Source organism: Pseudorasbora parva, chromosome 20 (assembly GCF_024679245.1).
Source record: "Pseudorasbora parva isolate DD20220531a chromosome 20, ASM2467924v1, whole genome shotgun sequence".
Classification (NCBI taxonomy): Eukaryota; Metazoa; Chordata; class Actinopteri; order Cypriniformes; family Gobionidae; genus Pseudorasbora; species Pseudorasbora parva.
This window is the reverse complement of record NC_090191.1, coordinates 20,338,313-20,363,573: the sequence shown is the minus strand read 5'-3', so window position 1 is coordinate 20,363,573 and position 25,261 is coordinate 20,338,313. Positions and strand designations below refer to the sequence as shown.

Genomic DNA, 25,261 nt, shown 5'->3' with positions numbered 1-25,261 from the left:
TTTAGGTTGACTCCCATTACATTTTATCCCACCTGGCCCCAGAGATGAGCCCAACTGGTTCGGTTAAACAAGTGAAAGAATCAAAAATCATGGAATTCTTTCAAGATTTCCTTCTTGAACTTGAAGGTATGGACAAAAAAAATAAAATAATAATAATAATAGCATAATATGCTGTTATTTGATACACAAGTGTAAATATGCTATTGTAGTTCCCATTTTAAAAGGGAATAAATATTTAATCTCTTCTTTTTTTTCTGAAGACACACAACCAGAAGATGGAGCAGCAGGAGAAACCTTGTCTGAACCAAAGATAATGCAGTGGATGACTGGGCAAGCTCATAGGCATCTGCTTGTATCAGAACGGGAGACATTTAAAATAGTTATTAAATTTGATCATTGCTGCCTACAGCACAAGCCAAACCACACTGTGTGTTACCCAATTGTCAGTGCTTGCACCAATACCATTACATTTCCTGTAGTACATATGGTAGATTATGAGTCTTTCAAAACACTCATGCAAACTGCTGTTACATATGGGGCACGCTTTGACAGAGTCTAGCAAATTTGCTCGAATTGATACCATAGAAAACCACAGTTGATTGATTAGTGTTTGCCAAAGCATTAATTCTTGCGATGTTCAACTATTTACTAACTTTACTCTTCGGAATATTTTTAAAGGGATAGTTCATGTACTAAAGCATTATTTCTCACAATGTTCACTCTTTACTTATTTACTCTTTAGAATGTATTTAAAGGGATAGTTCATGTATACCAAATCATTAGTTCTTACAATGTCATTCTTTACAAACTTTACTCTTTTGAATGTATTTTTAAAGCCATAGTTCATGTACAAATCATTAGTTCTTACAATGTCATTCTTTACAAACTTTACTCTTTTGAATGTATTTTTAAAGCCATAGTTCATGTACAAATCATTAGTTCTTACAATGTTCACTCTTTACTAACTTTACTCTTTTGAATATAATTAAAGCGATTAGTTCCTGTATACCAAAGTACTAATTCATACAATGTTCACTCTTTACTAACTTTACTCTTTTGAATATACTTAAAGCGATTAGTTCATGCATACCAAAGTACTAATTCATACAATGTTCACTCTTTACTAACTTTATTCTTTTGAATGTATTTAAAGGGATAGTTCATGTATACCAAAGCACTAATTCATACAATGTTCACTCTTTACTTATTTACTCTTTAGAATGTATTTAAAGGGATAGTTCATGTATACCAAATCATATATTGAATGTTCACTCTTTACTTCCTTTACTCTTTGGAGTGAAGTTTACTATAGTGCATCTTCAAAATAATTAAGACATTTTGATTAAATCTGAGAGCTTTCTGTCCCTCCATAGACAGCTACCACTTTGATGATTCAAAAAGTTCATAAAGAGACCGTAAAACTAATCCATATATGAATTGAAGTCCGAATTTTCTGAAGAGACACGGTAGCTTTATATGATGAACAGATTTAATTTAGGCTTTTTGTTTTCTGATTTGTTTTCTGATTGAAGGCAAAATACTTTGTTGTAAATGTATTTGTTTAGTTACCTTAATAAATCAAAATCAATATAATAAATTAGATTTGAGGCAAACCTAAGCAGGGCTCCTTTTTTTGTCAAACTGCACATTTTCTATCTACACATTTTGCATTTTTAACCTTATAAAACATTCTGAATCATATTTGAAACACTGTGCTGAAAAACATCTAGAAAATCTACTACATGCCTTTTGTTGTCTGATTGATAGTTTATACTTTTTAGCAAGTAATAGGCATTTTATTATTACAATTGAATATATATATATCTCAAGATGAACACTTACTAGGTTTAGTTGATAAATAATAATAAAAAAATGATACATAAGCAAATATGATACATCAGGCTTTTGAGGAATGTTTATTTGTACATCTCTCAATCATTGTATTACAATACACTATATTTTCACCCCACAAAATATAAAATAAACAAAAAATGCAGAGCTTTGAACATAAGCATTTAAAAATCTTCGTACTAAGACATATTATTGAGAGATATAGAGTGACGGCTGATATTTATATGCATTTTAAGTAGTCTACTAAACTGTTATTGGTACTGTTTTGCTCAGTTTGGCTCTTTTTCTGCTTTTCCCCCTACTGTAGCATAAGCGCCATACCCTCCTGTATTGTCAATAAAATCAATAAATGTGCTTTTTTGTACTGTTGTTTCATCTGTCAGGCTTTACAGGGTTAAGTTACTTAAGCATGTATACAGTAAGATACATCAACTTTAAAAGTGTACATTACTTTTATAGTAAGCACTCTTTTTAAAAGTACACTTTTCACAGAAACTATTTTACAGTTCCAAATGAAAGTAAAAACCCAGGATAGAGGGGCTGAGTGAATGTGGTCTGGACTCTGTGGATGAGGGTCATTGTGTCAGAGACCCTGTAGAAGGACAGAGTTCCTGCACTGTGATCCACATACTCCTATTCTACAGCAGCCGGTTGGTGCGAAGAGTTTGATCCGTTTCTTATCGTAAAAACATGAGCAACCGGACAGACCATAGGAAAATCTCCAGGACTGCCGATTAAATCCAAACACACACTCGCTGGATCCCCTCTTCCTCCTGATGCTCTGATACCAACCCTATCACCACTCCACTCCGATTCCCAGTAGCAGCGTCCACACACAACCTCTCAACACAACACCTGAAGAAAACAATCAAATCTGTCTGGGTGATCGGGATAACGCTGCACTGTTCTATTGACGGCGGCCATTTTGTTTGCTTCAGACAAACAAAGGCGTTTAGATCCAGAGTGAGCTGACAGAAGTCTGAAAAAATTAAATATCTATTACCAAATATATACATTCAAATATAGAATTTAACATAGTATACACATTTATTTAATTAATTACAACATTTTTGATATTTATAAAATATAATTTTGTGTCTTCTTTTAAAATATTTGCATTAAAATTTTGGTTTACTCTATTATCCATACATTATTTGTATGCGTGGATCGCGTGTCAAACTACTGAAATCACGTGACATTGGCGATCCAAATCATGAATCAATAAGCTGATTCATGACCGTTTGAATCTATATTTGTGGTTTGAAAACAAACGTGGAAGAGAAGACTGCTGAATAAAGTCATAGTTTTTGTTATTTTTGAACCAAAATGTATTTTCGAGGCTTCAAAAGTTTCTAAATAACTAATTGATGTAACATATGGACTACTTTGATGATGTTTTTATTTCGTTTCTGGACATGGACAGTATAGTGTGCATACACTTAGATAAGCTGTCAGACTAAATATAAAATATCTTAAAGGGGGGGTGAAATGCTGTTTCATGCATACTGAGCTTTTTACACCTTTAAAGACTTGGATTCCCATCCTAAACATAGACAAAGTTTCAAAAACTAATGTTGGACGTTTGATGGAGGATTTCTGTGTTAAAAATACTCCTTCCGGTTTCTCAAGTTTCGGCGAGTTTTTTTCGAGTATGGGTCGACTTGACGTTAATAGAGCGGAAGGTCCTTGTATGGGCCGTATGGGCTCTTCTCCCGGTAGGGTGCGCGCGCGCGCGTGACTAGAGGGAGAGAGAGGAAATGCACGCTGTAAACATTCTCTCAGGTGCAGATCCAGTCGTCCGTGAACACTTATGACGCGCCGCGCTCCACTTTATTCCTATGGGTGACGTCGAGCGACTTCAACGCTTCAGCACAGCATTCCGGGAAGGCAGCGCTGCATTTGAACCGATTTGAACGCAGAAATGACGGGAAGCTTCAAGGCATCGCTTCAGTCGCGTCGCAAAGTGGATTTCCACCGTTCACTGCTGTCACAGGACTTCACCAAATCATACCAAAGAAGTGTGTTTTTGACAGAGCGGTCCTGCTTTGGAAGATGCCGGTGAGTAAATCAACTTCAAATGTCTCTGCTATTGGCTATCGTCGCATGAGTAAACATCAGTAAACGATACGATCGCGTGCTTCGTCATTCAAATGCGCTAACGGTTACTCCATTGTTGTTCTGTATAACGTTACACTATTCTGACTCTGACGTGCAAAACCGTTTTGCTTGCTACCTCTAAGGTCTAGTCACATACAATAGTCCATAAACCGAATCATGTCCTCATAAACTGCACACAAAAGCCCCTAAATACAGTACATACCACAGAGACGGACATCCTGATGTTGCCGTTTCTCCTGTTCAATTTATTTCAGCCTCAGATTTGATTGTGGATCATTATCTGTATTAGCTGAGATAGATGGGTTTCTCCACGCTTGAGGACGTCACCGCTTTGCGCGCTTGTCATTCTTTAGCTCCGCCCACACGATACGCCTCCAGGCGCTCGTTTTTTTCCGGAAAGACTCGGTACAGCCCATATTTCTTTTATAAATATGATAAAACTAAAGACTTTTCGGAGATATGAAGGATGCAATACTACTCTATAGGTACTCAAGATTGACATGAGATTGACTGAAACTGAGTGTTTCACCCCCCCTTTAAACTGTGTTCCGAAGATGAACAGTGGTCTTAAAGGTGTGGAATGACATTAGGGTGAGTCATTAATGACATAAATATCATTTTTGGGTTTAAGGGTGAGTAAATCAAGGGATACTTTTCATTGTTGGGTGAACTATCCCTTTAAAAATTAACCTTACCTGGAGGAAATTGCTGTGATTGTCTGTGTGTGAAAGCTGCTCAGCATCTGTCCTCCTCAGATCATCGATCTCTTGCTCCAGTCGCTTCAACAGTCCCTCAGCCTGACTCACTGCAGCTTTTTCCTGATCTCTGATCAGCTGTGTGAACTCAGAACGTCTTCTCTCAATGGAATGGATCAGCTCATTAAAGATCGTCTCACTCTCCTCCACCGCTGCCAGTGCAGATCGCTCTATCACGACACAGTTCTGACATTAGTCCAACAGTGAACACAAAAGTTGTTTTTCTCATTTGCTCAAAACTCACCTTGTGTGACTTCACAGCCTCTCTCAGCTCCTGAACTGCTCTCTCTTTGTGCTAGATTGTCTTTTTAATCTCAGCCTGTGTCTTTCTCAGCTGTTCCTACAGGATAAAAATACAAGTTGCAGTATAGTGCAAATTTAAAATACTAAAATAAAAAAAGTGGATTCTAACGAATTTTAGATCGTTTTGTGAAATAATTCTATACAAGTGTTTATTTTTGCAGTTTTCTGTACATCGATTTAAATATTTGCAGTAGCAATACTTGAATGAATAAACCAATTAACAACAAATGAGCACGTAAAATCCACACCAGTTTAATATTGTGGTTTAGATCATGAATTACTTTGTCTATATATATATATATATATATATATATATATATATATATATATATATATATATATATATATATGAATTCAACAAAAATCTTTCATCAAGTGTATTTTGTCTGGTAATTAACCAATATTTGAGATTTGTGAAACATTATTTGACTGAAATGGTAATAGAAATAATCTCAGAAATAATTTATGTAAAAAAAAAATACTAAAATGTTTTAACTAAAACTCAATATATCTTAGTCAAGTTTACTTTTGACTAAAACTAGACTAAAATGACGATACTTTTAGTCGACTAAACAATTATAATAAAGGCATGGAACAAGGGCACTGACAAAACATTTTTATACAATTATTTCAATAATTATTTCATAAAAACATAAAACGACTTTGAGATAAATACAGGACTTCTGAAAAAATGTGCTGCAAAAGATAGCTTTGCACTCATTGGACCTATGATATCCTCTGATATGAAATTTATCCAAATTTAAATTATCTCATGGATAGGACTGTCGTGGTTCGTGATACTAGTGGCAAATAATGAAATAGGCAATTGATTAAATATTGATTGATTTTAAACAAAAGATAGTAAAACAGCTAAAATAAATGCTTGCATTAGAATATATGTGTTCCTACCTGCTTATCCACCCTCTCTTCTACAGCTGTTACAGTGTCATGGCCTTTATGTTCATCCATTCCACACAGATAACAAATTCATTCCTGGTCAGTACGACAGTAGATATCCAAAAGTGTATCATGTTTACGGCAGATCACCTGTTCTAGTCTGCCAGTGGCAGCCATCAAGTTGTGCTTCTTACCTTAATAAAAAAAATAAAAATAAAAAAGCTTGTTGTTCAAGGTGATTTTGACAGTAGGAGTTGAGACACACTAAATAGGACTTAATGGCTTTGATGGCGCCACATCTCCAGGTCCAACGTGGCAGTGAGCAGGAACAACTCCATTGAGTTTTGTCTTTAATTGCTCCACCATTTCAGCAAACACCACATTTTTACATAAGACAGGTCTTGGAATGAAGGTCTGTCTGCACTGAGGGCAGCTTTAAACTCCATTTGGATCCTCCTGATTCCAGCAGTCTGTGATGCAGTTCATACAGTAACTGTGTCCACAGGGAAGGCTTCTGCCATTTTACAGAGACGTAAAGCAACAAAACAATCTTTCCCCGTGAACTGAAGCGTTACCTGGTTTCGTCTTTGAGAAAGTGAAACTTAGGATTGGTGCAGAGCTGCAGTCAACCAATAGAGGGCGCTCAAGTCAACACTATTGTCTACTTCTGCCTGTGCTTTTATGCTATAAACGTCTATGGAAAGCCATGACTTTTAAAATAAAATGTATTATGGCAATTTCATAAATATAATTTGTTTTATTATAATTGCATATATAATCTCATCATTTTGACCTTTTTCTAATAATTATGATAATATACAAGTTTTTATATAATTGACCCTTTTTGTGATTAATTATGATTTACTAAAACCATGGTTAAGTATGCATAAAGTAATTGTCTTTCATGTACAATAAAAGTCTCCGAGGTGTGACCCGTTTATTTACGCGTAATAGGCTAGTATTTGTGACGTCACATGTTTACAATGATCGCCAGGTGTGGCTTGTTTATACAATCAGTAAGTTTCCATTTCTCTGCTACTTCACGTCACTGAATCATATCATAATAAGGATGTCTGATATTCATAGGTGTGCTGTGCTGATTCCTTTCAATGTGTCTGTCAGAATGGGGCTCTCTTATTTCTGTTGTTACTATGTTTGCTCGGCTTTTTCCCCTAGTCTACAAATATGGTTTTCTAGTTGAACTTTCAATTGCAAGCATTTTCTTGTAGTTAATTTTACCTGTTAAAATGTTAGGTGCGTTTGGTGGTTTGTCGCTAGAGGATGAAGTGGAATATATGGACACATCTGAAACACCATGGTACTGGTATTACAAGGGAACGTGTGGTGTCTGGCACAGAGTTGAGGTATTATTTGTTTACGTCTCATACAAGTGCATTGCAACTGAACTGCCTTTATGATGTATACTAAATGTGTTTTAGGATGACCCAGAAAATTGTATGTTCAGTGATGATCTGGAGAGATATTACCTCAAAAACCCAGAAGGAGTTATAAACATGGTTACTGCTGGAATTCAGATGATCCAGATTAACTTTGCAGGTAATTGTTTATACTGATAATATCCTTAATATCATAACTAACAAATAGGCCTACTTTGACAATGCTCTTTGATAAATGTACATATAATGTAAATTAAATAACTTAATAGCCATGTTGTATTATACACCCATGACAGAACTGAGGCTGCTTTTCAATATCATTGTCATTATCATTCAGTTTCATTTTTTATTAATACAGTATGTTAATTTTAGCAAGGACACAGGTCAATTTAAGGACTGGGGAAAAAAGGCAGATTAAAGGGTCATTTCAGCCTGAAAATGGCTTCAGGTGAGAGATTTTTTATTTATTTATTTTTTATCATATATAAATAAATAAATGCACTATATATAATATATCAGTGGCCCCAGTAAGTATTTGGACACTTAAGCCAAAACTTTTTAAACAAGCCATCATCTTTCTTTCCTTTTATTTGCAATCATGTACCACAGTGCATTCATTCTTTTTCAATGAAACGAAAGTGAAACCAACCTTACACGACATGTTTTGTGTAACAGATGCAAATGTGATGACATTCCTCCATCTCCACCAACACACTGGGAGAATGTTGATCCCAGAAAACCTTATCAGGTAACAGGAAGTGCTCATCATAGCGGTATCATAGCTGATCATAATAAGGTCGGACCTGTAACATTTTTTTTTTCTTTTTCTTTTTTCTTCTCTCAATCAGTTAATCTCTCTGAGAAAAGACAGCAGAGAATATCAGATGATGGAGAGATTTGTCAGAGATGTTGGTTTACTGAATTATCCCATCGTATCCATCAAGAGAATACAAAACATTGACCTTTGGGAATTGTTTCGTAGGTAATGAGACCGTCTTGCTCCATCTATGACCATTTCAGTGAATCTAATGAAAACATGCTTCACCGTAAAAATTTATAAAAGCGATACAATTAAACAATGCATTGTCTAAAATTCTTAGGAAAAAAATCCAGTTGATGAGGATCAAAGGACAATCAGATATTGAAGAACAAATTCTGTTTCATGGCACAAGCAAAAAAAATGTGCACTCTATTTGCACATTTAATTTTAGTTGCAGACTTTCAGACAAGAAAAGAAGGGGACACGTATTAGGCAAAGGTGGGATAAGGTTCTGATTTTTTTTTTTTTTTCCATTTAAAAAAAACTTTATAATAACAACTTTATAATTGTTTTTGTTTTTGCAGGAACCTACTTTGCGAAACATGCATCTTTAGCTACCAGGTATTGTGAAAACACCAGCCAGGGAACCAAAGTAATGCTGCTTGCCCGTGTTCTTGTCGGGACGAGCAAAACAGGCCGTCAAGATTATTGCACACCCAATGATGACCAAGATGAAAACATACACGATAGTTGTGTAGATGATGCACTCTGTCCAAGGATTTTTGTTATCTTTGATTCCGATCAGATATATCCAGAATATGTGCTTGAATATTGCTGAAACTAATTTTTAAAGCTGCAGTCCGTAAGTTTTGCCCCCTTGTCATCTCCGTTTGAAACCTGCAATTGCAGTTAATTATGTATTTATCGTCTTTACGAGGGTTGTGCATCGGCATTAGCCTGACAAGCCAGACCCACATCAAGATGTTTGGTCAGGAAACTCACCATTGGTAGGGCTTTAGCCAAAAGCTGATTCGAAAGACCGCCGTTCGCTAGCTTTTGTGTTTACTAGAAGCACGCAAGCACAGCTGTGCAACTCTGCCGTCATTGTTAAGCCCCGCCCACCGGCTCTATACATGATGTGATTGGCCTGACCAGAGTTTGGTTTTTATAGCTCAGAAGGTATTGAGAGTTGCTAGAAGACACCTGTGGCAGATTAGATTTGGGTGCGTCTAGATTTCTAGGCTACATCGGCATGGCTTCTCGGCGCGGATTAATCTAATGTTTTGAGTAGTATGTGTGGCTGTCATTCATTCGCAGCAACGGTGTGGATATTGTACTTCGGAATCACAGATTCTGCGGCTTGGAAGTAGTTTTGTCAAATGTACCGACCGCAATACAAAGTCAGTACTGAAATTTTTAAAAAAATGCAACGCTTTGAGCACTTTTGAGCTGTAATCGTATACACCTGATTGCCCATTGTGCTCTCTCACGCTCATCAAATATGTCTGTTATTGACTGCAATGCAGCACTTAAAAAAAATGTTATGAATACACACGGGAGCGTTTGCAGGTGCCTATCCGACTACCGGTCCACAGGTTTGATGCCTTCTTGTGCTTTCAAATGCTCCTGTTCCTGCTTTTAAAACACTTTCAAACACTATCACGTGCTTTCAAATGCTCCCGTGCATTGTTGATCATTGTAGCCAATCACAGGCACATACGATGAGCGCATGAGCACAATGGCCAGTCAGAGGTGTTTACGATTACAGCTCAACAGCGCTCAAAGCGTCACGTTTTTTTCTTTTTTTTTTTCTTTCAGTACTAACTTGGTATCACAGTCGGTACTTTTGACAACATTACTTGAAAGTCTGACCAAAATAAGAATTTTCCTCGCAGTCATCTTAACAAGTAAGTAACATATCTTCCACTTTTATTCCGACCAACTAAGGGGGAAAAAGCATTACAATAAATCATGCTACCAATGGTGTTTAAATCTAATGATGGCTTGGCTCACATCAAACGTGCAAATTAGGGCTGTTAATCCATTCAAATATTTAAAAGGTTAGTTCACCCAAAAAATGAAAATTTCATTAATTACTCACCCTCATGTCGTTGGACACCCGTAACACCTTCGTTCATCTTCGGAACACAAATGAAGATATTTTTGTTGAAAGCTGATGGCTGAGAAAGGCTTCAGAAAGGCCTCCATTGGCATTCAGTACATTTCCACTCACAAGACCCATAAAAGGCACTAAAGATGTCATTACAAAGTCCATCTCACTACAGTGGCAGTGCAATAATTTTACAATGCAACGAAAATAGTTTTTGTGTGCACAAAAATCAAAATAACGACTTTATCCACTAAGTTTTGACGTGAGCTTGACACATGCGCGAGAATATGACGCAGCTCCACTGTTCAATACATGACCCTTCAATACAAGAGGAGGAGGTTCCAGGTGAGTTCACGTCCGAGACCTACACGGAAGACAATATCTTGGCGGAAAAAAGTCATTATTTTTATTTTTTTTGGCGCACAAAATCTATTCTCGTCGCTTGGTAAAATTATTGCACAGCCACTGTAGTGAGATGGACTTTGTAACGAAGTCTTTAGTGACTTTTATGGGTAGTGTGAGTGAAAATGTACTGAATGCCAATGGAGGCCTTTCTGAAGCCTTTCTCAGCCATCAGCTTTCAACAAAAATATCTTCATTTGTGTTCCGAAGATGACCGAAGGTAGCCTAGAAATCTAGACGCACCCTAGCGGCAGCAAATTTAATTTGCCCGCAAGTGTGGTCTAGCAACTCTCAATTCCTATCTGAGCTGTATTCCTCAGAATCTGAACGGCCCAATCACATCGTGTATAGAGTCGGCGGGCGGGGCCATAATGACGACGGCCGAGTTGCGTTTGCGTGCTTCTAGTAACACAGAAACTGGCGAACGGCAGTCTTTCGAATCAGCTCTGCCCGCGCCTCCGGAAGACTTGGAGTTAAGCTTTTCTCTGAGAAAAGAACAAAGAGCGGCACTGAAGTCATTCTTAAAAAGGGAAGATGTGTTCGGAGTTTAGCCGACCGGATACGGTGAATGTTTAATCCGTCAGCGAGCTCCCCTTCACCGTCGTTGCTCCGGTTGGTGTAGCGCTATCCTATTGCGAGCAGAGGGAGTTTGAAAGACAACCTTTTATCCCGCCCCTCGGATTGAGCCCTGTCTATGGTGAGTTTCCAGACCAAACATCTTGATGTGGGTCTGGCTTGTCAGGCTAGACTGAAGGTGTTACGGGTTTCCAACGACATGAGGGTGAGTAATTAATTAAATGATTTTCCTTTTTGGGTGAACTAACCCTTTAAATCGCATGATTGTCATGAGTTAACTCGCAATTAATCGCACATTTTTATCAATTGCAAATGTATCTTAAATTAATATTTCACCTTTTTTAACACTCTAATCAACATGGGTATGGACAAATATGCATTTCTTTTGTTCTGGAGACTAATAAAAGTTAAACAGAAAATATGGTTGCTTATGTAGTCTATACCTGCACTTGTTTCAGAATACTAATGTAAAACCCTTTTCTTTCCCTATTAAAGGCCCACTGAAATCAAAATTGAAGTTTTTTTTTTTTTAGCTTTTAGTATGACTGTTAGCCTTAAAGTTATGAATAAGCTGGTATGTTCCAAAACAATGACAACATTTGCATTTAGGAGATATGAGCATTCAAAATGTACAGTCTCCCACTTCCGTTAAAACGAATCTCAGATTTTGGTGACATCATCGCAGACTTCACCTTTTCGTCAAATCTTCTGTCCAATCAAAATGCTCTCTAGAATCTAAAGCCCGCCCCCTACACTGCCGAAGCTAAGGCTGAAATCGTTTAGTTGTTACACATTTACTAATTTCTACACGGTGAAAGGCACATAGTGCACTATATTATGTGATGGGGAAACAATTCAGTGTAAATATCCTTTCATTTGAGGCCACTGAAGTCTGTTTTCACGTTAGTTTCACACACCGCAGCAGCGCACACACCCCAACGGCTCATTTAACTTTAGATTACAGACACGAGAGATCATCCTTTACAGCTATGGCTTATCTTAATTTCTCCAAATATGGGCTAGGCCACAGATCAAACAGAAAATGTGCGCTGTGTTAATCGTGCTTTAATAAAATGAGTGCCGTTAAAATTAATTTCCGTTAACGCGTTAACTTTGACAGCCGTAGAGCAAATTATTATAATTGTTATGCTTTGTTCTCAAATTGTTTATCTTGACAACATCAGCATTGTGTAATTACGTATTTGAGTGTGTATGAGCGTTAACTTTACACTGTAAAAAAAAAAATCCCCATAAAATCTGTGGTAAAAAAGTTAAATTTACAGTAAATAACTATTTCAATGTAAACCGTTTTTTGGTAAATTAACAACTTATTAAAATACTAATATCTGTTCTGTACCTTTGTAATACACTGACAACCACCAATCACAGTGGTGATGAGTCACATGATGAATTAAAGTTCATCAAAGGCAGCTTTTGGGAGGACAATTCTAATATATAGAAGGTGCGCTCATGGTAACGTGAAATTTAAAAAATGCAATAAACATTAATTTAACAATATTAAATGTAACAACCCTAATGTACATAACTGATTGTGTCATGCAGTGAATTCTAGGAATGTCAATTTACGTTTTCACTGCAAATTACACAAACTTATTTTACTGTAAAATTGCATTAAAAGGAAACTTTCTGTTAACCAGTTAACTTTTTTTTTTTTTTTTTAACCGTAGAATTTTTGAAAATCACAATTTTTATTGTAGATTTAAATTTCTGTACAGTCTAATCTTTTGCTTTTGGCTACTGGTGAATCTCCAGTTGTCACTGATGATTGTCTTTTGGACCTTTCTGGATTCCAATCGGCCATTAAAATGATTAATTTAATTAATCCACCTGCTGTGAGAAAAAGCCATAAATGATCCACAACCTGCAGCATCCTCACATGCGATACTAATACTAGCCAGACTCCTCCTTTACGTATACAGACGTGATGTAATGACTAGGGGTGTCGAAATTGTTTCTTTATTACGTCACGATGCAGACAAGGACGATTCTGTATCGGTTCAGTAATAGACCATAATTGATTATAATGTACTGATTCTTTTCTGCCGTCATTTGTCACGTCTTTGCTTTGTTTGCTTTTGGTGGCATACAATATCAGAGGGATGCGAGTGCGAGTAATTCAAATGCTCCAACTACTTTAAAAGCCGACATCTTGGGCACATTTCAGCTTTAATGAACAACCTGGTAAACACGACCTGGAGAACACCCGATCTGATTTATCAAAATTATTTAATTTCCACTTGGGCACAAATGTGTCTCCACAAAATGGATATAAATCTGATCTTCCATTTCCGCACTATATGCAGATTTAATGGAGTTCACATCATGTCAAAGCAACAGATATGTGCTGCATTTTATTGAACATCAGCTAATTTTACAATCAAAGACTGCCTTTAATTTGCGGTAGTTTGTGTCTTGATGAAGAGATAACTAAGTCTGTGGCAATGCGTGCTGCGGTAGCGCTGTCATATGTAAGGGATAATGTACATCCAGCCTGTTGTTATCGCAGAATAAATTGGAGGGGTCTTGCGACACTCTGAAGGGGTTTATTCTGCGATAACAACTGGCTGGGTGTGCATGATCCCGCTTATTACACGGCTACTTATCTCAAGTAAATCAGACACAAAATATTGTCTTGAGTTTAAATGTTTTATTAGCTCCTACGCAAAACTTCTTGAAGCCTTTATCTATTGCTGAAAATGTTTTTTTTTTTTTTTTCTTACCATATATTTTGAAATTTATTCTGAAAGGGATAGTTCATCCAAAAGTTCTTTGGTCAGCGAAATAAAGTAAACTTGAATAGTTCATCCAAAATTGAAAATTAGCCCATGATTTACTCAACCTCAAGTCATCCTAGGTGTATATGACATTCTTCTTTCAGATGAATAAAATTGGAGTTATGTTTAAATAGTCCTGGCTAATCCAAGCTTTGGCAGTAGTTGTAGCTCTGCTTTTGAAGTCCATAAAAAAATGCAGTTGTCCATTAAGTAACATGCCCCGGGGGTTAATAAAGACTTCTGAAGTGAATCTGAGTCGGTATAAGAAAAATATCCATATTTAAAACTTAATAGTCACCTCCGTGGAAAGTGTTGAAAGTGCCTTCTCACAGTTCAAGATGCATACGGCCTTTTGAACTGCAGAGGCACTTTCAACACTTTCCCCATAAATTGAATACTGAATGCGATCAGACAAAATGCCTTTATTAACCCCCCGGAGCCGTGTGGACCACGCTATTTGATTGACAGATGGATTGTTTATGGACTTCAAAAACAGAACTACATCTACTGTCATTAAAAAGCTTAGATTAGCCAGGACTTTTTAAATATAACTCCGATTTTATTAGTCTGAAAGAAGAATGTCATAGGATGACTCGAGTGTGAGTAAATCATGGACTAATTTTCATTTTTGGGTGAACCAAGTGTTTTGCAGTCACAAGATGGCACAAGACAGTCAATGACGGCGGAGTGACACGTTATGCATTTAAGTAATACCGATCAAGATAACTCCTAGTACCCAGATGAGCGGTGTGTTATTCTACTTTGGCGGTTGTTATCTGGGAATAACATACCGCTGGAATGCACGATTGACCAATCAGAATCAAGTATTCAGAGCTGTGTAATAACATGACATGGCCAATAACACTCTCATACATTTACTATTTTAGCATTGTTGAGATGAGTAAACTTGACGTGTGGTTTCAACAACCAGATGTATTTCGACTTTAGTTTTAACTATAAAGAGACCCAGACCACCTCCTGAAGTGGCTTTTAGTATTTTGTGTATTTGTTCTAAATGCTCCTGTTGTCTTCTGTGCCCAGACTTGAGTTTTGTTTGATACATTCAAGAAGCGTGATTTCTTTGAGCAGGTAAAGGGAAAGGTTCAGTTCATATAACTGACTGACAAAATTGTATACATGAGGATGCAGTGAATTGTAAATGCATCAAGATAACGAATTGAGCTCAATCGATGACATAAGCGTAATCGAACCAAACAAACCAATGAGACCAGTGTAGGTTCACACCCCTAGTAATGACGCAAATACGAATGGCAGCACGATCAAATTTCCTTCGGAAACCCACCAGTACCACTGAAATTATAACATACAAGTACCGTTGTAAAATTAATTTTTGGATAATTTAACCAAAAAAAAGTTACGGACTGCAGCTTTAATAAAAGTATTACTGCAACAATGACTGCTAGAGAAATTACAGAACGTGTGTAAAATGCCAGAATGTTAATATAAAGGTATCTTTGGGAAAGGGATTTTATGCATTTTAGAGGACAAAGTCATTTTACATCTATTTTCATGCAGATACAGTAAACGCATCAGAAGCTCACATAAAGTAGCACAGATCTTCACAATCCGGATGAAAACAAGAGGACTTTATTCACATCATCAGCCCAATCACAGAACTGTTCATTTTGGGAGACATATATCCCAAAAATCTGAAAGTTACTTATTACTTTGCCTCATGATGTGAAGACGAAGCACTTCCAAACCAGTTATCAAATAAACTTGTATATAACTTACATATTACTTGGCACCTCAATTTGTTCTTACTGTCTCAATGTTCTTTGTAACTTCGAAATGTTCTTTAAACATTTAGAAGTTCTCTAAAAAAACCAATCTACACCCAAAAATAAATTTTTTATTAAATAATTCACTTACTTTCACAGTCACTTAAAACATGTATATGACTGTTTTCTTTTATGGAACAAAATGAGAGCTTTTGATTAATGCACCAGTCACTCTTTTCCATGCAATTACAATAAACTGAAACTAGAGCTTTCAAACTTCAACAAGGACATAAAATTGCCATCATAGTACAAATTGTCCTGTGCAGTTCAATACTTCTGAAGCCAGCTCTGTTGGATGAACGGACTTTATCATCAATGAAGGCATCATAGAAGTGGACTAAAAAGAGCTTTAAACGTTTTTGGGATCTTTTCAGTAAATCAGTTAATGATAAAACCAGTCTGAATAATTTCTTTATGAATGAGATGGATCAGATTCTCAAGACCAGCTGATGGTCACAATATTTAACAGGAAATAACTCAAATTTTGGTTGGCTGCTCATAGACAGATATGGTTGACTTGAAATTGACTTAAAGGGGTAGTTCACCCAAAAATGAAAATGATGTCATCATTTACTCACCCTCAAGTTGTTCCAAACCTGTATGAGTTTGACACACAAAAGAAGATATTTTGAAGAATTTTTGTAAAAAAATAAGCAGATAGAGCAACCGTTTGACTACCATAGTATTTTTTCCCCTGCTATGGTAGTCAAGGGTTGCTCTATCTGCTTGGTTACAAACATTCTTCAAAATATATTCCTTTGTGTTCAGTAGAACAAATAAACTCATACATGTTTGGAACAACTTCAGGGTGAGTAAATATGACAATTTTCATTTTTGGGTCAACTATCCCTTTAATGACCACTTATATAATACTTTTTGTGCGCCTAGGGTATTCTTCAAAATATTCTTCTGTGTTCCTCAAATTTAAGCCTTCCAAGCTTAGAGCGACACGAGAGTGAGTAAATAATGAAATTCACTTTTGGGTGAATTACTCTTTTTCTATCCACAATGTGTATTTTCTGCAGAAAAATGAAATTGTAGCCTCTTTGTTTGCAAGCCCAGCACGACAGTATTGGCTCATCCAACGGCAATAGATTGAGGTGCGAATCCTGCTTGCCTGAAAATGATGGGAGATTTAGGGAGCGTTTGAAAACTCTTATTATTTGTGCAATTCTGTTTGGTGCTGCTAGTGGAACAGAAAGCACACAGTGCTTTAAAGTATAACTTACTCATCTCTCTGTGACTGGCTAGCCAGCCAGATTCAGTCAAAGTAGTCTTCAATGTCAATATTAGGATTAAGAAGCTCTTCCCCATATCGGGACAAGTCCATTTGGTTGAGAATGAGGTTTTCGAAGGTTTCCTCCAGATCCGTCTCGCCGATAAGGACGGCCCCTACCATTCGGCCTCCAGTCAGAACCACCTTCACATATTCTTGCCCTTTTGTACAGCGCACAAGAAGCTCATGGTCCTGACCCAAACCCTGAGCATTAAACTTCCCTAGCAAAACCACCTTAAAAAAAAAAAAAAAAAAAAAAACAGACAATAAATTCTTGTTAAACTGATTGTCAAAACTGAAAAGTACTTTTGTGCCATTAATTCATTAATTGAGAATAGTTTTAAAATTCGAATTATATTCCCTTGAATTTGAATTAATCTAACAAAAAGGCAGAATGACTGTTTATTACAATAGTATTTTTAGAATAATTCATAGTTATTTTATTTTACCATATACATTAAACAAAATTATAAAAAATAGATAAATATAACCACAAATAACCCATAAATATGTTATGCCCTTTTTTAAACTTGCATCTTTACCACATTTTTCACTCCTGATGAGTTTGCATAATTGTCATATAAAGGTTCCTGTGTAAATGTCTTTGAATTGTAAATTACTTCCGTCATTCCAGTTTTTACTTTAATTCTAAATTCTCAAATTCTGAATTTTCAGACATGAAGTCTGAGAATTACACATATATAATATTACATACACACACTGTTAAACCAAAATTTATTCAGACACCTTCAACAATTTCTCACATTGTTAAAGTTTATTCGCTATAGTTTAAAAAATGGTGATTCACCCTGATGTATAAGGTCACATAACTTTGATAGAAAGGTATGTCATGGATTACAATCAACCAATGACCAAGCAATGCTTCATTTTGTCCAGTCTGTGGTGTAAAAGGTTGTATTAGTAATTTAAGAAAAACAATTAAGCAAAACATGTTCAGGTCAATGTGTCTGAATCATTTTGGTCCCAATTTTTTTTACAAATTGACTGGTAGTCCACTGTGTGAAGATTTTTTTTGGTATAAAATGTCTCATTTTACTTTATTTTGCTATCCTCACTTCTGCACCCACTAGTAAAAAAAATTATATCTAGCGTGTGAATAATGTTTAGTTAGACTGTGGGTGTGTGTGGGCATGTTTTTTGTGAAATATCAGGACACAAATGTGTATAATGATGTGGGTTTGGCATAGGTATTACAAGAAGAGGGTGAAATATGAGGACATTACCCATGTCCCAACTTTTCAAAATGCTTGTAAATCATACAGGATGAGTTTTTTTTTTTTTTTTGATAAAGTAAAAATGCAGAATGTTTCCTGTGATGGTTGGGTTTAGGGGCAGGGGCAGTGTAGGGGGATAGAAAATATGGTTTGTACAGTATAAAAACCATTACGCCTATGAAATGTCCCCACATTTCACAAAAACAAACGTTTGTGTGTGTGTGTGTGTGTGTGTGTGTGTGTGTGTGTGTGTGTGTGTGTGTGTGTGTGTGTGTGTGTGTGTGTGAAATAAACAGAAGTACTCGCCTTGTAGCTGAAAAACTTGGTGATGTGTGTGAACAGCTCAAAGCAGAAGTCCAGCTCTATGGGCTCCTCCAGCACATCTGCAGCCATACATCGCGCCGCGTACCAGCCCATCTGACGCGCCTGAGTCCACAATCGCATCTTCACGTAGCAGGAGAGAAGATTTAGAAAGATAATCTTCAGGGCACCACAATAAATAGAATTGCTGACCCAGAATTGAAACCAGTGTGATATAACAAGTATCAGGTTTTGGCTAAATAGTGTGTGTTCTCATGTCACAAAAAGATCAAAATTATGAGATGAAATGCACAAATACAGTAACTAAGGTGCAGTTGTACCTGTTGCCAGAGAGCGCTGGGCTTCCAGCCTGCAGTGCACACATCACCAGCCGCATAGACATCCTCTTCGGACGTCCGCATATGATCATCCACTTTCAGACCATGATCTGCTGCCAGCTCAAACTGGAATAGAAAAATATGCAACACTTAAGGAATATAACTTCTTGATGTTCATTTAAATGAGTCCCATTTAGGCCTATTAAGTAGCTTAATGGGCCTAAATGTATCTAAATATTCAAAGGCGGAAAATATACCTTGCTTTGCTTTACCTTATTAAGGATGCACTGACAATACCAATAAGCCAATAATTCACATTCTATAGTATTTTGTGTATATATATATATATATATATATATATATATATATATATATATATATATATATATATATATATATATAAAAGTAATAATAGTAAAGTGTTATGAAAGTTATATGAAATTAATAAAATTTAATAAAATGATGGTTTTGTAGCCTTTACTATTACTCGAAAATGTAGAAAATACAACAGTGAGTATTTATAAATTAATTTTAAAACAATTTATCATCAATAAAATCCAATATTTACCAAGAAGGATAATTTAAAAAATACATATAATATTTAGTTTTACATAAAAAGAATACTATTTATATAATAACTTCTAAAGATTTTTTAATGAATAAAACTGAAAAGTGAAATAAATGTGTCAAGTCAGATGCCTATTTATTTTACATTGTTGCCATGAAGAAAAGGATCAGTGTTCGGCACGACACCTGTTGCGCTGACAACAAAATCACAGCCATAAATCTTCCCATTGGTTAACTGGACATAAGCTGGCCACATCCCTACGGAAAGTCAAAAAAAAAACGTAATTTTTTTATTTTTATTAAATTGAGCTGTAAAACACTGAGGCTTAATTTTTGAATGATGTAATTTAAAATAACCTAATTCAGATTTCTTTGTGCTGAGTTTGGACAGCAAAAACTCCTGTTGGGTGAAGATCTCGTCAACCTCACACTCGTATTCTATATGGACTCCGCTGGAACTCTGAGAAATGATTAGAAAAGAAGAATGAATTAAGTGACAAGAAATCATTTCCACCATTTTAATGTGGCTAATGTACAAATGCAAAAAAATGAATGCAAACCTGCTCTGCTCCTCTTAATTCAATCCCTTCATGCCAATCTGGGCCCAAAGCACTGCCAAGCTCTCCTGAAGCCCCGCTGTGGCCTGCTATGAAAGAACACGTGCACATTTATCCTATTGATTAGCTGGGAATTACTGAAAATATTGTGGGTTTTTAACAAAAAGTGTATTTTTTCTCTGAGTGTCTATTCACACCAAGTGCAAATAGTATGCCTTGTTGGCAAGTGCTATTCACACTAGCTGCACCTATCAATGCCTGGCTGTGACAAACAACATTAAAAAAAAACCTGCTCGTAATTCATCATCTTCTTTGAAGCATATGGCTAATAGGTTATTGTTTTGACGCGATCAACATGGGTTCGAATCCGCCTTTTGCAGAGCTTGCTCTTCTCTCTTTTCTCATTACATATCACATCGGAAAGGCATTACTTTCAACAAAAATTAAGAAAATGTTCTAAATGTGGAAATAACGTGCCTAACGAAATGTTTCATAATAATAAAAGCATTTATTGGGTAGGGTTAGGGGGGTAGGTGTAAATAAATATAATAATTTCCAATCTATAATATTATTATTGCATCCTGTTAATGTATAACAATCTGAGGTTAAATGGTATGTGTCTGTCAAAATTAAGTATAAGTTACATGTAAATGCTATTTACACTTGGTGTAACTTGTTTTTCTTTTTAAGTCGTTTTTTTATTTTATTTAAATAGATGTGAGAACAGAAGAGAACATTTTATAAGTAATTTTGTTTTAGAATTGTTTTCTTTAATTTAAAATATAATTATAAATGCAAAGCCATAAAAATATACCTTGCTTTGCATGTATGATATGTTATTTATTAGGGATGCACTGACAACACCAATAAGCTAATGCATACAATTGTATGGTATTTTGTCTAAGGGTGTGTTTACACGAAACCATTTTCTACTAAAAACTGAAAACTTTTATGTGTTTTGGCCATTCATTTACACAACAACAGCGGCTTGTTTGTGGGACTGAAAAATGCAAACGTTTGAAAATGTGTTTGACAGTGAACGTTTTTCAAAATTATACCATTATCGTCTCCGTGTAAACTACAAAAATGCAAATGAGTGAAAACGGTGATGCCAAGCGCAAGCGTATTATGTGTTTAGTCTATATGTTTTAAGTGTTTCTTCACAAAGTGACATCGCCATCTACTGGCCTGGCATGAATAATGCAGAGTTTTAGGCGTTTTTGTGAATGGGAATTGTTTTGACAGCATTGTCATCTGTATGCGAAAAATGCATATGAAAACCTTTTCACTTTTTAGTATACCGTTGAAGTATAACAGAAAATTAAAATCAGTATAAAAGTGGAAAAAAGTAGATTTAGGTCAAACATTATACTGTACTTCATGACATTTGTATGAGATTTTCTAAAGATTACATTTAACAGTTTGATTAAGTGTAATTATTCATGTTTTTATTTTAAAGATTAACTTAAATAAAAACATTTTAAAAAGCCATATTAGGTTAAATCCAAGTAAAACTTGTTCATTTATATTTTATTAGTGAGAAAACCGGCTTTCCATATTTTCCCTTTACTTCATTACAGTGGCACTCATTTACTCGCTTTTCATAAAAACTGGCAGAAGAGGGCAGCAGTGCACATTGTGTGAGAATGTAGAGCATTGTGTGAGGTGAATTCATACCTTCAGTCTTGTCAGTAGTGTAGCGTGATCTCTTGCATGGTAAAGACCTGTCTTTCTTTTCAGCTTTCAATGAGGGAATAAGAAACTGAGCAGCCCCTGCATCAAAGAATGTGTTTCCCATGGCTTTATCCTTTATAGCCCAGATCACCTCACAACCCTCCACTTCATACCTACAGGAACAGACACCAGGAATTATAGAAGATCTATCTCAATAAATCTCTATTAGTGTTTGGACCTAGACTTCCTAGACATCCTTTAAAGGTGGGATAAGTGTTATTTCAAAACCGTTTTAGAAAAAGGACTCGGGCCGAGTGGAATAACAAACTTTTAGCCAATCAGCAGGTAAGGGGCGTGTCTATGGTGAGAAGAAGAGAGGCCCAGTGCACGTCATTATTCAAAACACACGAGTCACACAGGACGGACATTAGCCAAGAAAGAACTAATATATGCTGGCTTTTGCTTGAATATGCTCGTGTGTCATGTTCGCTTGTTTGTCCATTTGCGATCATATTGTGGCACACTTCAGCGATGATAAAGACCCGTTCATTTCCACACCGTATGGAGCATCTAAATCCCCTCAGTGTTTCAAGGTTTCAAGCGTCAGCTCACAAAATGTGTTCGACAGGTAAGATACTATACTCCTAAAATACCGGTATGTTTGTTTCCTCTTTACATCTATATTACCCATCCGGTCATAATCGTAATATATGTCGTTAGCTGGACTATCAAGCTTGTATAGCCTACTAACTTTATCGAGTTGTTCATGAGAACGGTTTGTGTTTTGTGATCGCTATAACTCTAATCTTGTCATTATTGTAATATGTCGTTAGCTAGACTGTCGTCTCGTGTTCTATCGAGTTGTTCATGAGAACGGTTTGTGTTTTTGTGATGGAAGGGGTGACTTTTTCATTGAATATTCGGCCTGGATTAGTAACACACAGATTCTGCCATAGTCGTTGCCTGGGTTACGTATGTGTAGGGCGGAGCTATCAATATAGGGCCGAGACCCTTTTTGGGGGTAGGGGCATGTTTGTTTTGGTGATTTGAAATAACAACAACGGTTACCAGATAACACTTATCCCACCTTTAATTATTACTATTTTTCACAATATTAAAAGAAAAATCATCAAAATATAATATAATTTCAAGCATTTAAAGCTGCACTATGTAACTTTTCCGTCCGCTAGAGGTCGCCTATTAAAAATAAAAGGTAGTTTGATGACACCAAGTTTGACCGCATCTTGGGACATGTGGTCTTCACCTCACAGCCTGAGGAAAAGAATCGGGATAGGACTCGGGCAGAAATCAATCTCATGGATGCTGTTATTAATGTTACTGTAGTATGAAGAAGAGCGGGGAGAGTGCTGTGGAGCTGAGCAAGGCCGCTGGAGCGATTGATAATGAGATGAACAACACGCCTCGCGAGCAGGGACTCGTGGGACTTTTATTGTGACACAGTCGCCGGCCCCATTTCTGTTTTTCATCTAATATGAAATAACGCAGCTCTGTTTATCGTATTAGATACATCTAAGTATGTTTTAAATGATGTTATGAGATTACTCTGTGTGTTCGCTCAGCGGCTGCTGTGACACTTCATCGCACTGCTAAGAGTAAAGCGTTTCTGCAAAATAAAACTGGAAACCGAGGGTAACGCAGATATGACGCAATTAATAGGCGACTCCCTCACACCTCCCTCGGTTCCTTGGTTAAAATAGAAAATTGTCTCACAATTTACAAATAGTTTGGTATAGTGCACCTTTAATAAGAAGCCTTTAGGTAAAAGCACAGATAGTGTGTTTTCTAGAGTTTGCTATGTAGATCCTTTATTGTTATATAAAACAATAATTTGGGTTGGTACAGATACTTACACCAATTCTAATGCGATTCCTCCATTGCCAATGACAGCTATCCGTTTAGCCTTTGATAAGCGCTTTTGAAACTCCTGTGAAAATAAGCAAAGTACAGACATCTAAATTCAAAGTACATCTAAATAATTCTGCATCACACTCATGTTTGTTGACACCTGCGAGTTATATTCATATACATACACTATATAGACAAAAGCATTGGGACACCTGACCATTACACCAACAGGGACTGATTTGGGAATTAATTTTTTCATAAACAAATTTATTCACAGAGTTATTCACAATAACTCTTTTTTCCCCCACAAATGTTTGCAAATGAAGACTGCATGGCTAGGTGCTGAATGTTATACACCTGTCAATGGGTCTGACTGAATCACCTGAATTCAACAATTATTAGATATAATAATCATTTTGTCCATATAGTGTATTTTTATTATTAATTAGCTCCAGAATACCTGAGCACTGTCTGTGTCTCGTATACCCAGCACATGAGGTTTGTCTTCAATAAGAAGTTTGGGTCTGCCCCCACTGCAGAGACACAACTTTTTATAACGGAACGTCTGGCCATTCTCTGCTTGTATATTCTGCAAAAATAGGAATACCGGAATAACATTACATTTTGAATATGGAAAACAAACAAGGTGTGTGTGTCTTAACATACATGTTCCTTGGCTTGCAGGAGTTTTACTGCAGATTGTACAACTTTCAGATTGGGATACTTTTCTTCTAAAACACTGGATGGCTGTTCCTCGACATCGAATTCTTCCAAGGTCTTCGACACCTACATGGAGAACGGTAGATGACAAATAACTCTTTTTAATTCAGTATAAAGGTTAGGGTTAAATTGCAGTAAAGTATATTTTAGTTTTTCATAAATGCTTACCGGTACATTTGTCAGTACACTTTAACCATGTCTAAGACTGCAAAAATAATTATTCATGACATAACCATGCATTACATAAAAACTGCATTTTATATAAATTTAAACTATAATGTATTTTCATTTTATTGTCAATAACATGAAATTAAGTGCCCGAAAACATTACATTCAGTTTGCATTTATGCTTTTTTTAAAGTGTATTTTACCATAATAAGTACTCTATGCTTTTTTATGACACAATAAACGTTTAAGAATTTAAGAATTTTGTTGAAGAAGTTGAATTTTTCCAGAATAAACAGTCAAAGTGCTTAAAGAAGACACGAAGTCAATGTGAAGTATCAAACCTGTTTGAAATTTGTAACCGTCTTCACTAAAGGAGAGGCTGTCAGAAGATAAACCTCATCTGATGGGAACTGCGATGCGATCTGCGAAGGTTATGAAATTAGCAAGTTTTCAGACAGACCAGCCATTAGATCAGTTATCGTTTTTGATGTGCTCATACCTGTTCTGCACAAGTTACACCTGCGATTCCTCCACCCACGATGACAAATGTGACTTGTTTGTCAGAAGCCATTGAACTTCAGCACATGTCCGGAGCTCCGTCTGGGAATACGAACTTATGTCAGACTGAAAGACAACACTATTGAACTGCTCGGTTCTTGAGACCCTCTCGATATTTTGTGATCTCTGTATCTGCTGGAATCACATCAGTCGCTCACTTTAGAACAAACGTGTAAAGAGCAGCCTCATTCTGGCTATATTTAGACGGAATGGACTTCCGTGTTTACTATATTTCA

General features: G+C 36.3%; 3 protein-coding genes and 1 pseudogene across 4 annotated transcripts in view; 2 read left to right on the top strand and 2 right to left on the bottom strand.

Moving 5' to 3' along the window:
- LOC137049098 (uncharacterized) overlaps positions 1-1,494 on the top strand; it is a 54,983-nt gene extending 53,489 nt beyond the window's left edge. The window contains exons 21-22 of the mRNA XM_067427484.1: positions 6-126; positions 261-1,494. Coding sequence (XP_067283585.1) covers positions 6-126; positions 261-559 — 420 coding nt within the window. The 3' untranslated portion in view covers positions 560-1,494. The remainder of the gene's footprint in view (positions 1-5; positions 127-260) is intronic.
- Positions 1,495-2,766: 1,272 nt separating this feature from the next.
- On the bottom strand, positions 2,767-6,798 carry LOC137049097 (tripartite motif-containing protein 29-like; annotated as a pseudogene).
- Positions 6,799-7,100: 302 nt separating this feature from the next.
- LOC137048953 (protein mono-ADP-ribosyltransferase PARP11) lies at positions 7,101-9,862 on the top strand. Of its 2 annotated transcripts, none has more exons than XM_067427329.1 (7): positions 7,101-7,288; positions 7,364-7,481; positions 7,694-7,769; positions 7,997-8,069; positions 8,170-8,303; positions 8,422-8,579; positions 8,666-9,862. In XM_067427329.1, exons 1-7 carry the CDS (start codon positions 7,172-7,174, stop codon positions 8,917-8,919), a joined length of 930 nt encoding a protein of 309 aa, XP_067283430.1. In that variant the 5' UTR covers positions 7,101-7,171; the 3' UTR covers positions 8,920-9,862. The 2 variants fall into 2 exon arrangements, with proteins under 2 accessions (XP_067283430.1, XP_067283431.1); XM_067427330.1 differs by having other exon boundaries at positions 7,997-8,126.
- A 5,694-nt stretch (positions 9,863-15,556) lies between these two features.
- On the bottom strand, positions 15,557-25,261 carry pyroxd1 (pyridine nucleotide-disulphide oxidoreductase domain 1). Its single transcript, XM_067428130.1, has 12 exons — positions 24,967-25,261; positions 24,809-24,889; positions 24,246-24,365; positions 24,040-24,168; positions 23,585-23,658; positions 21,717-21,886; positions 20,043-20,128; positions 19,840-19,942; positions 19,628-19,740; positions 18,919-19,041; positions 18,584-18,721; positions 15,557-17,276 (listed from the first exon to the last, which is right to left on the bottom strand). The coding sequence occupies exons 1-12, from the start codon at positions 25,036-25,038 to the stop codon at positions 17,028-17,030; spliced, it is 1,458 nt and encodes a 485-aa protein (XP_067284231.1). The 5' UTR covers positions 25,039-25,261; the 3' UTR covers positions 15,557-17,027.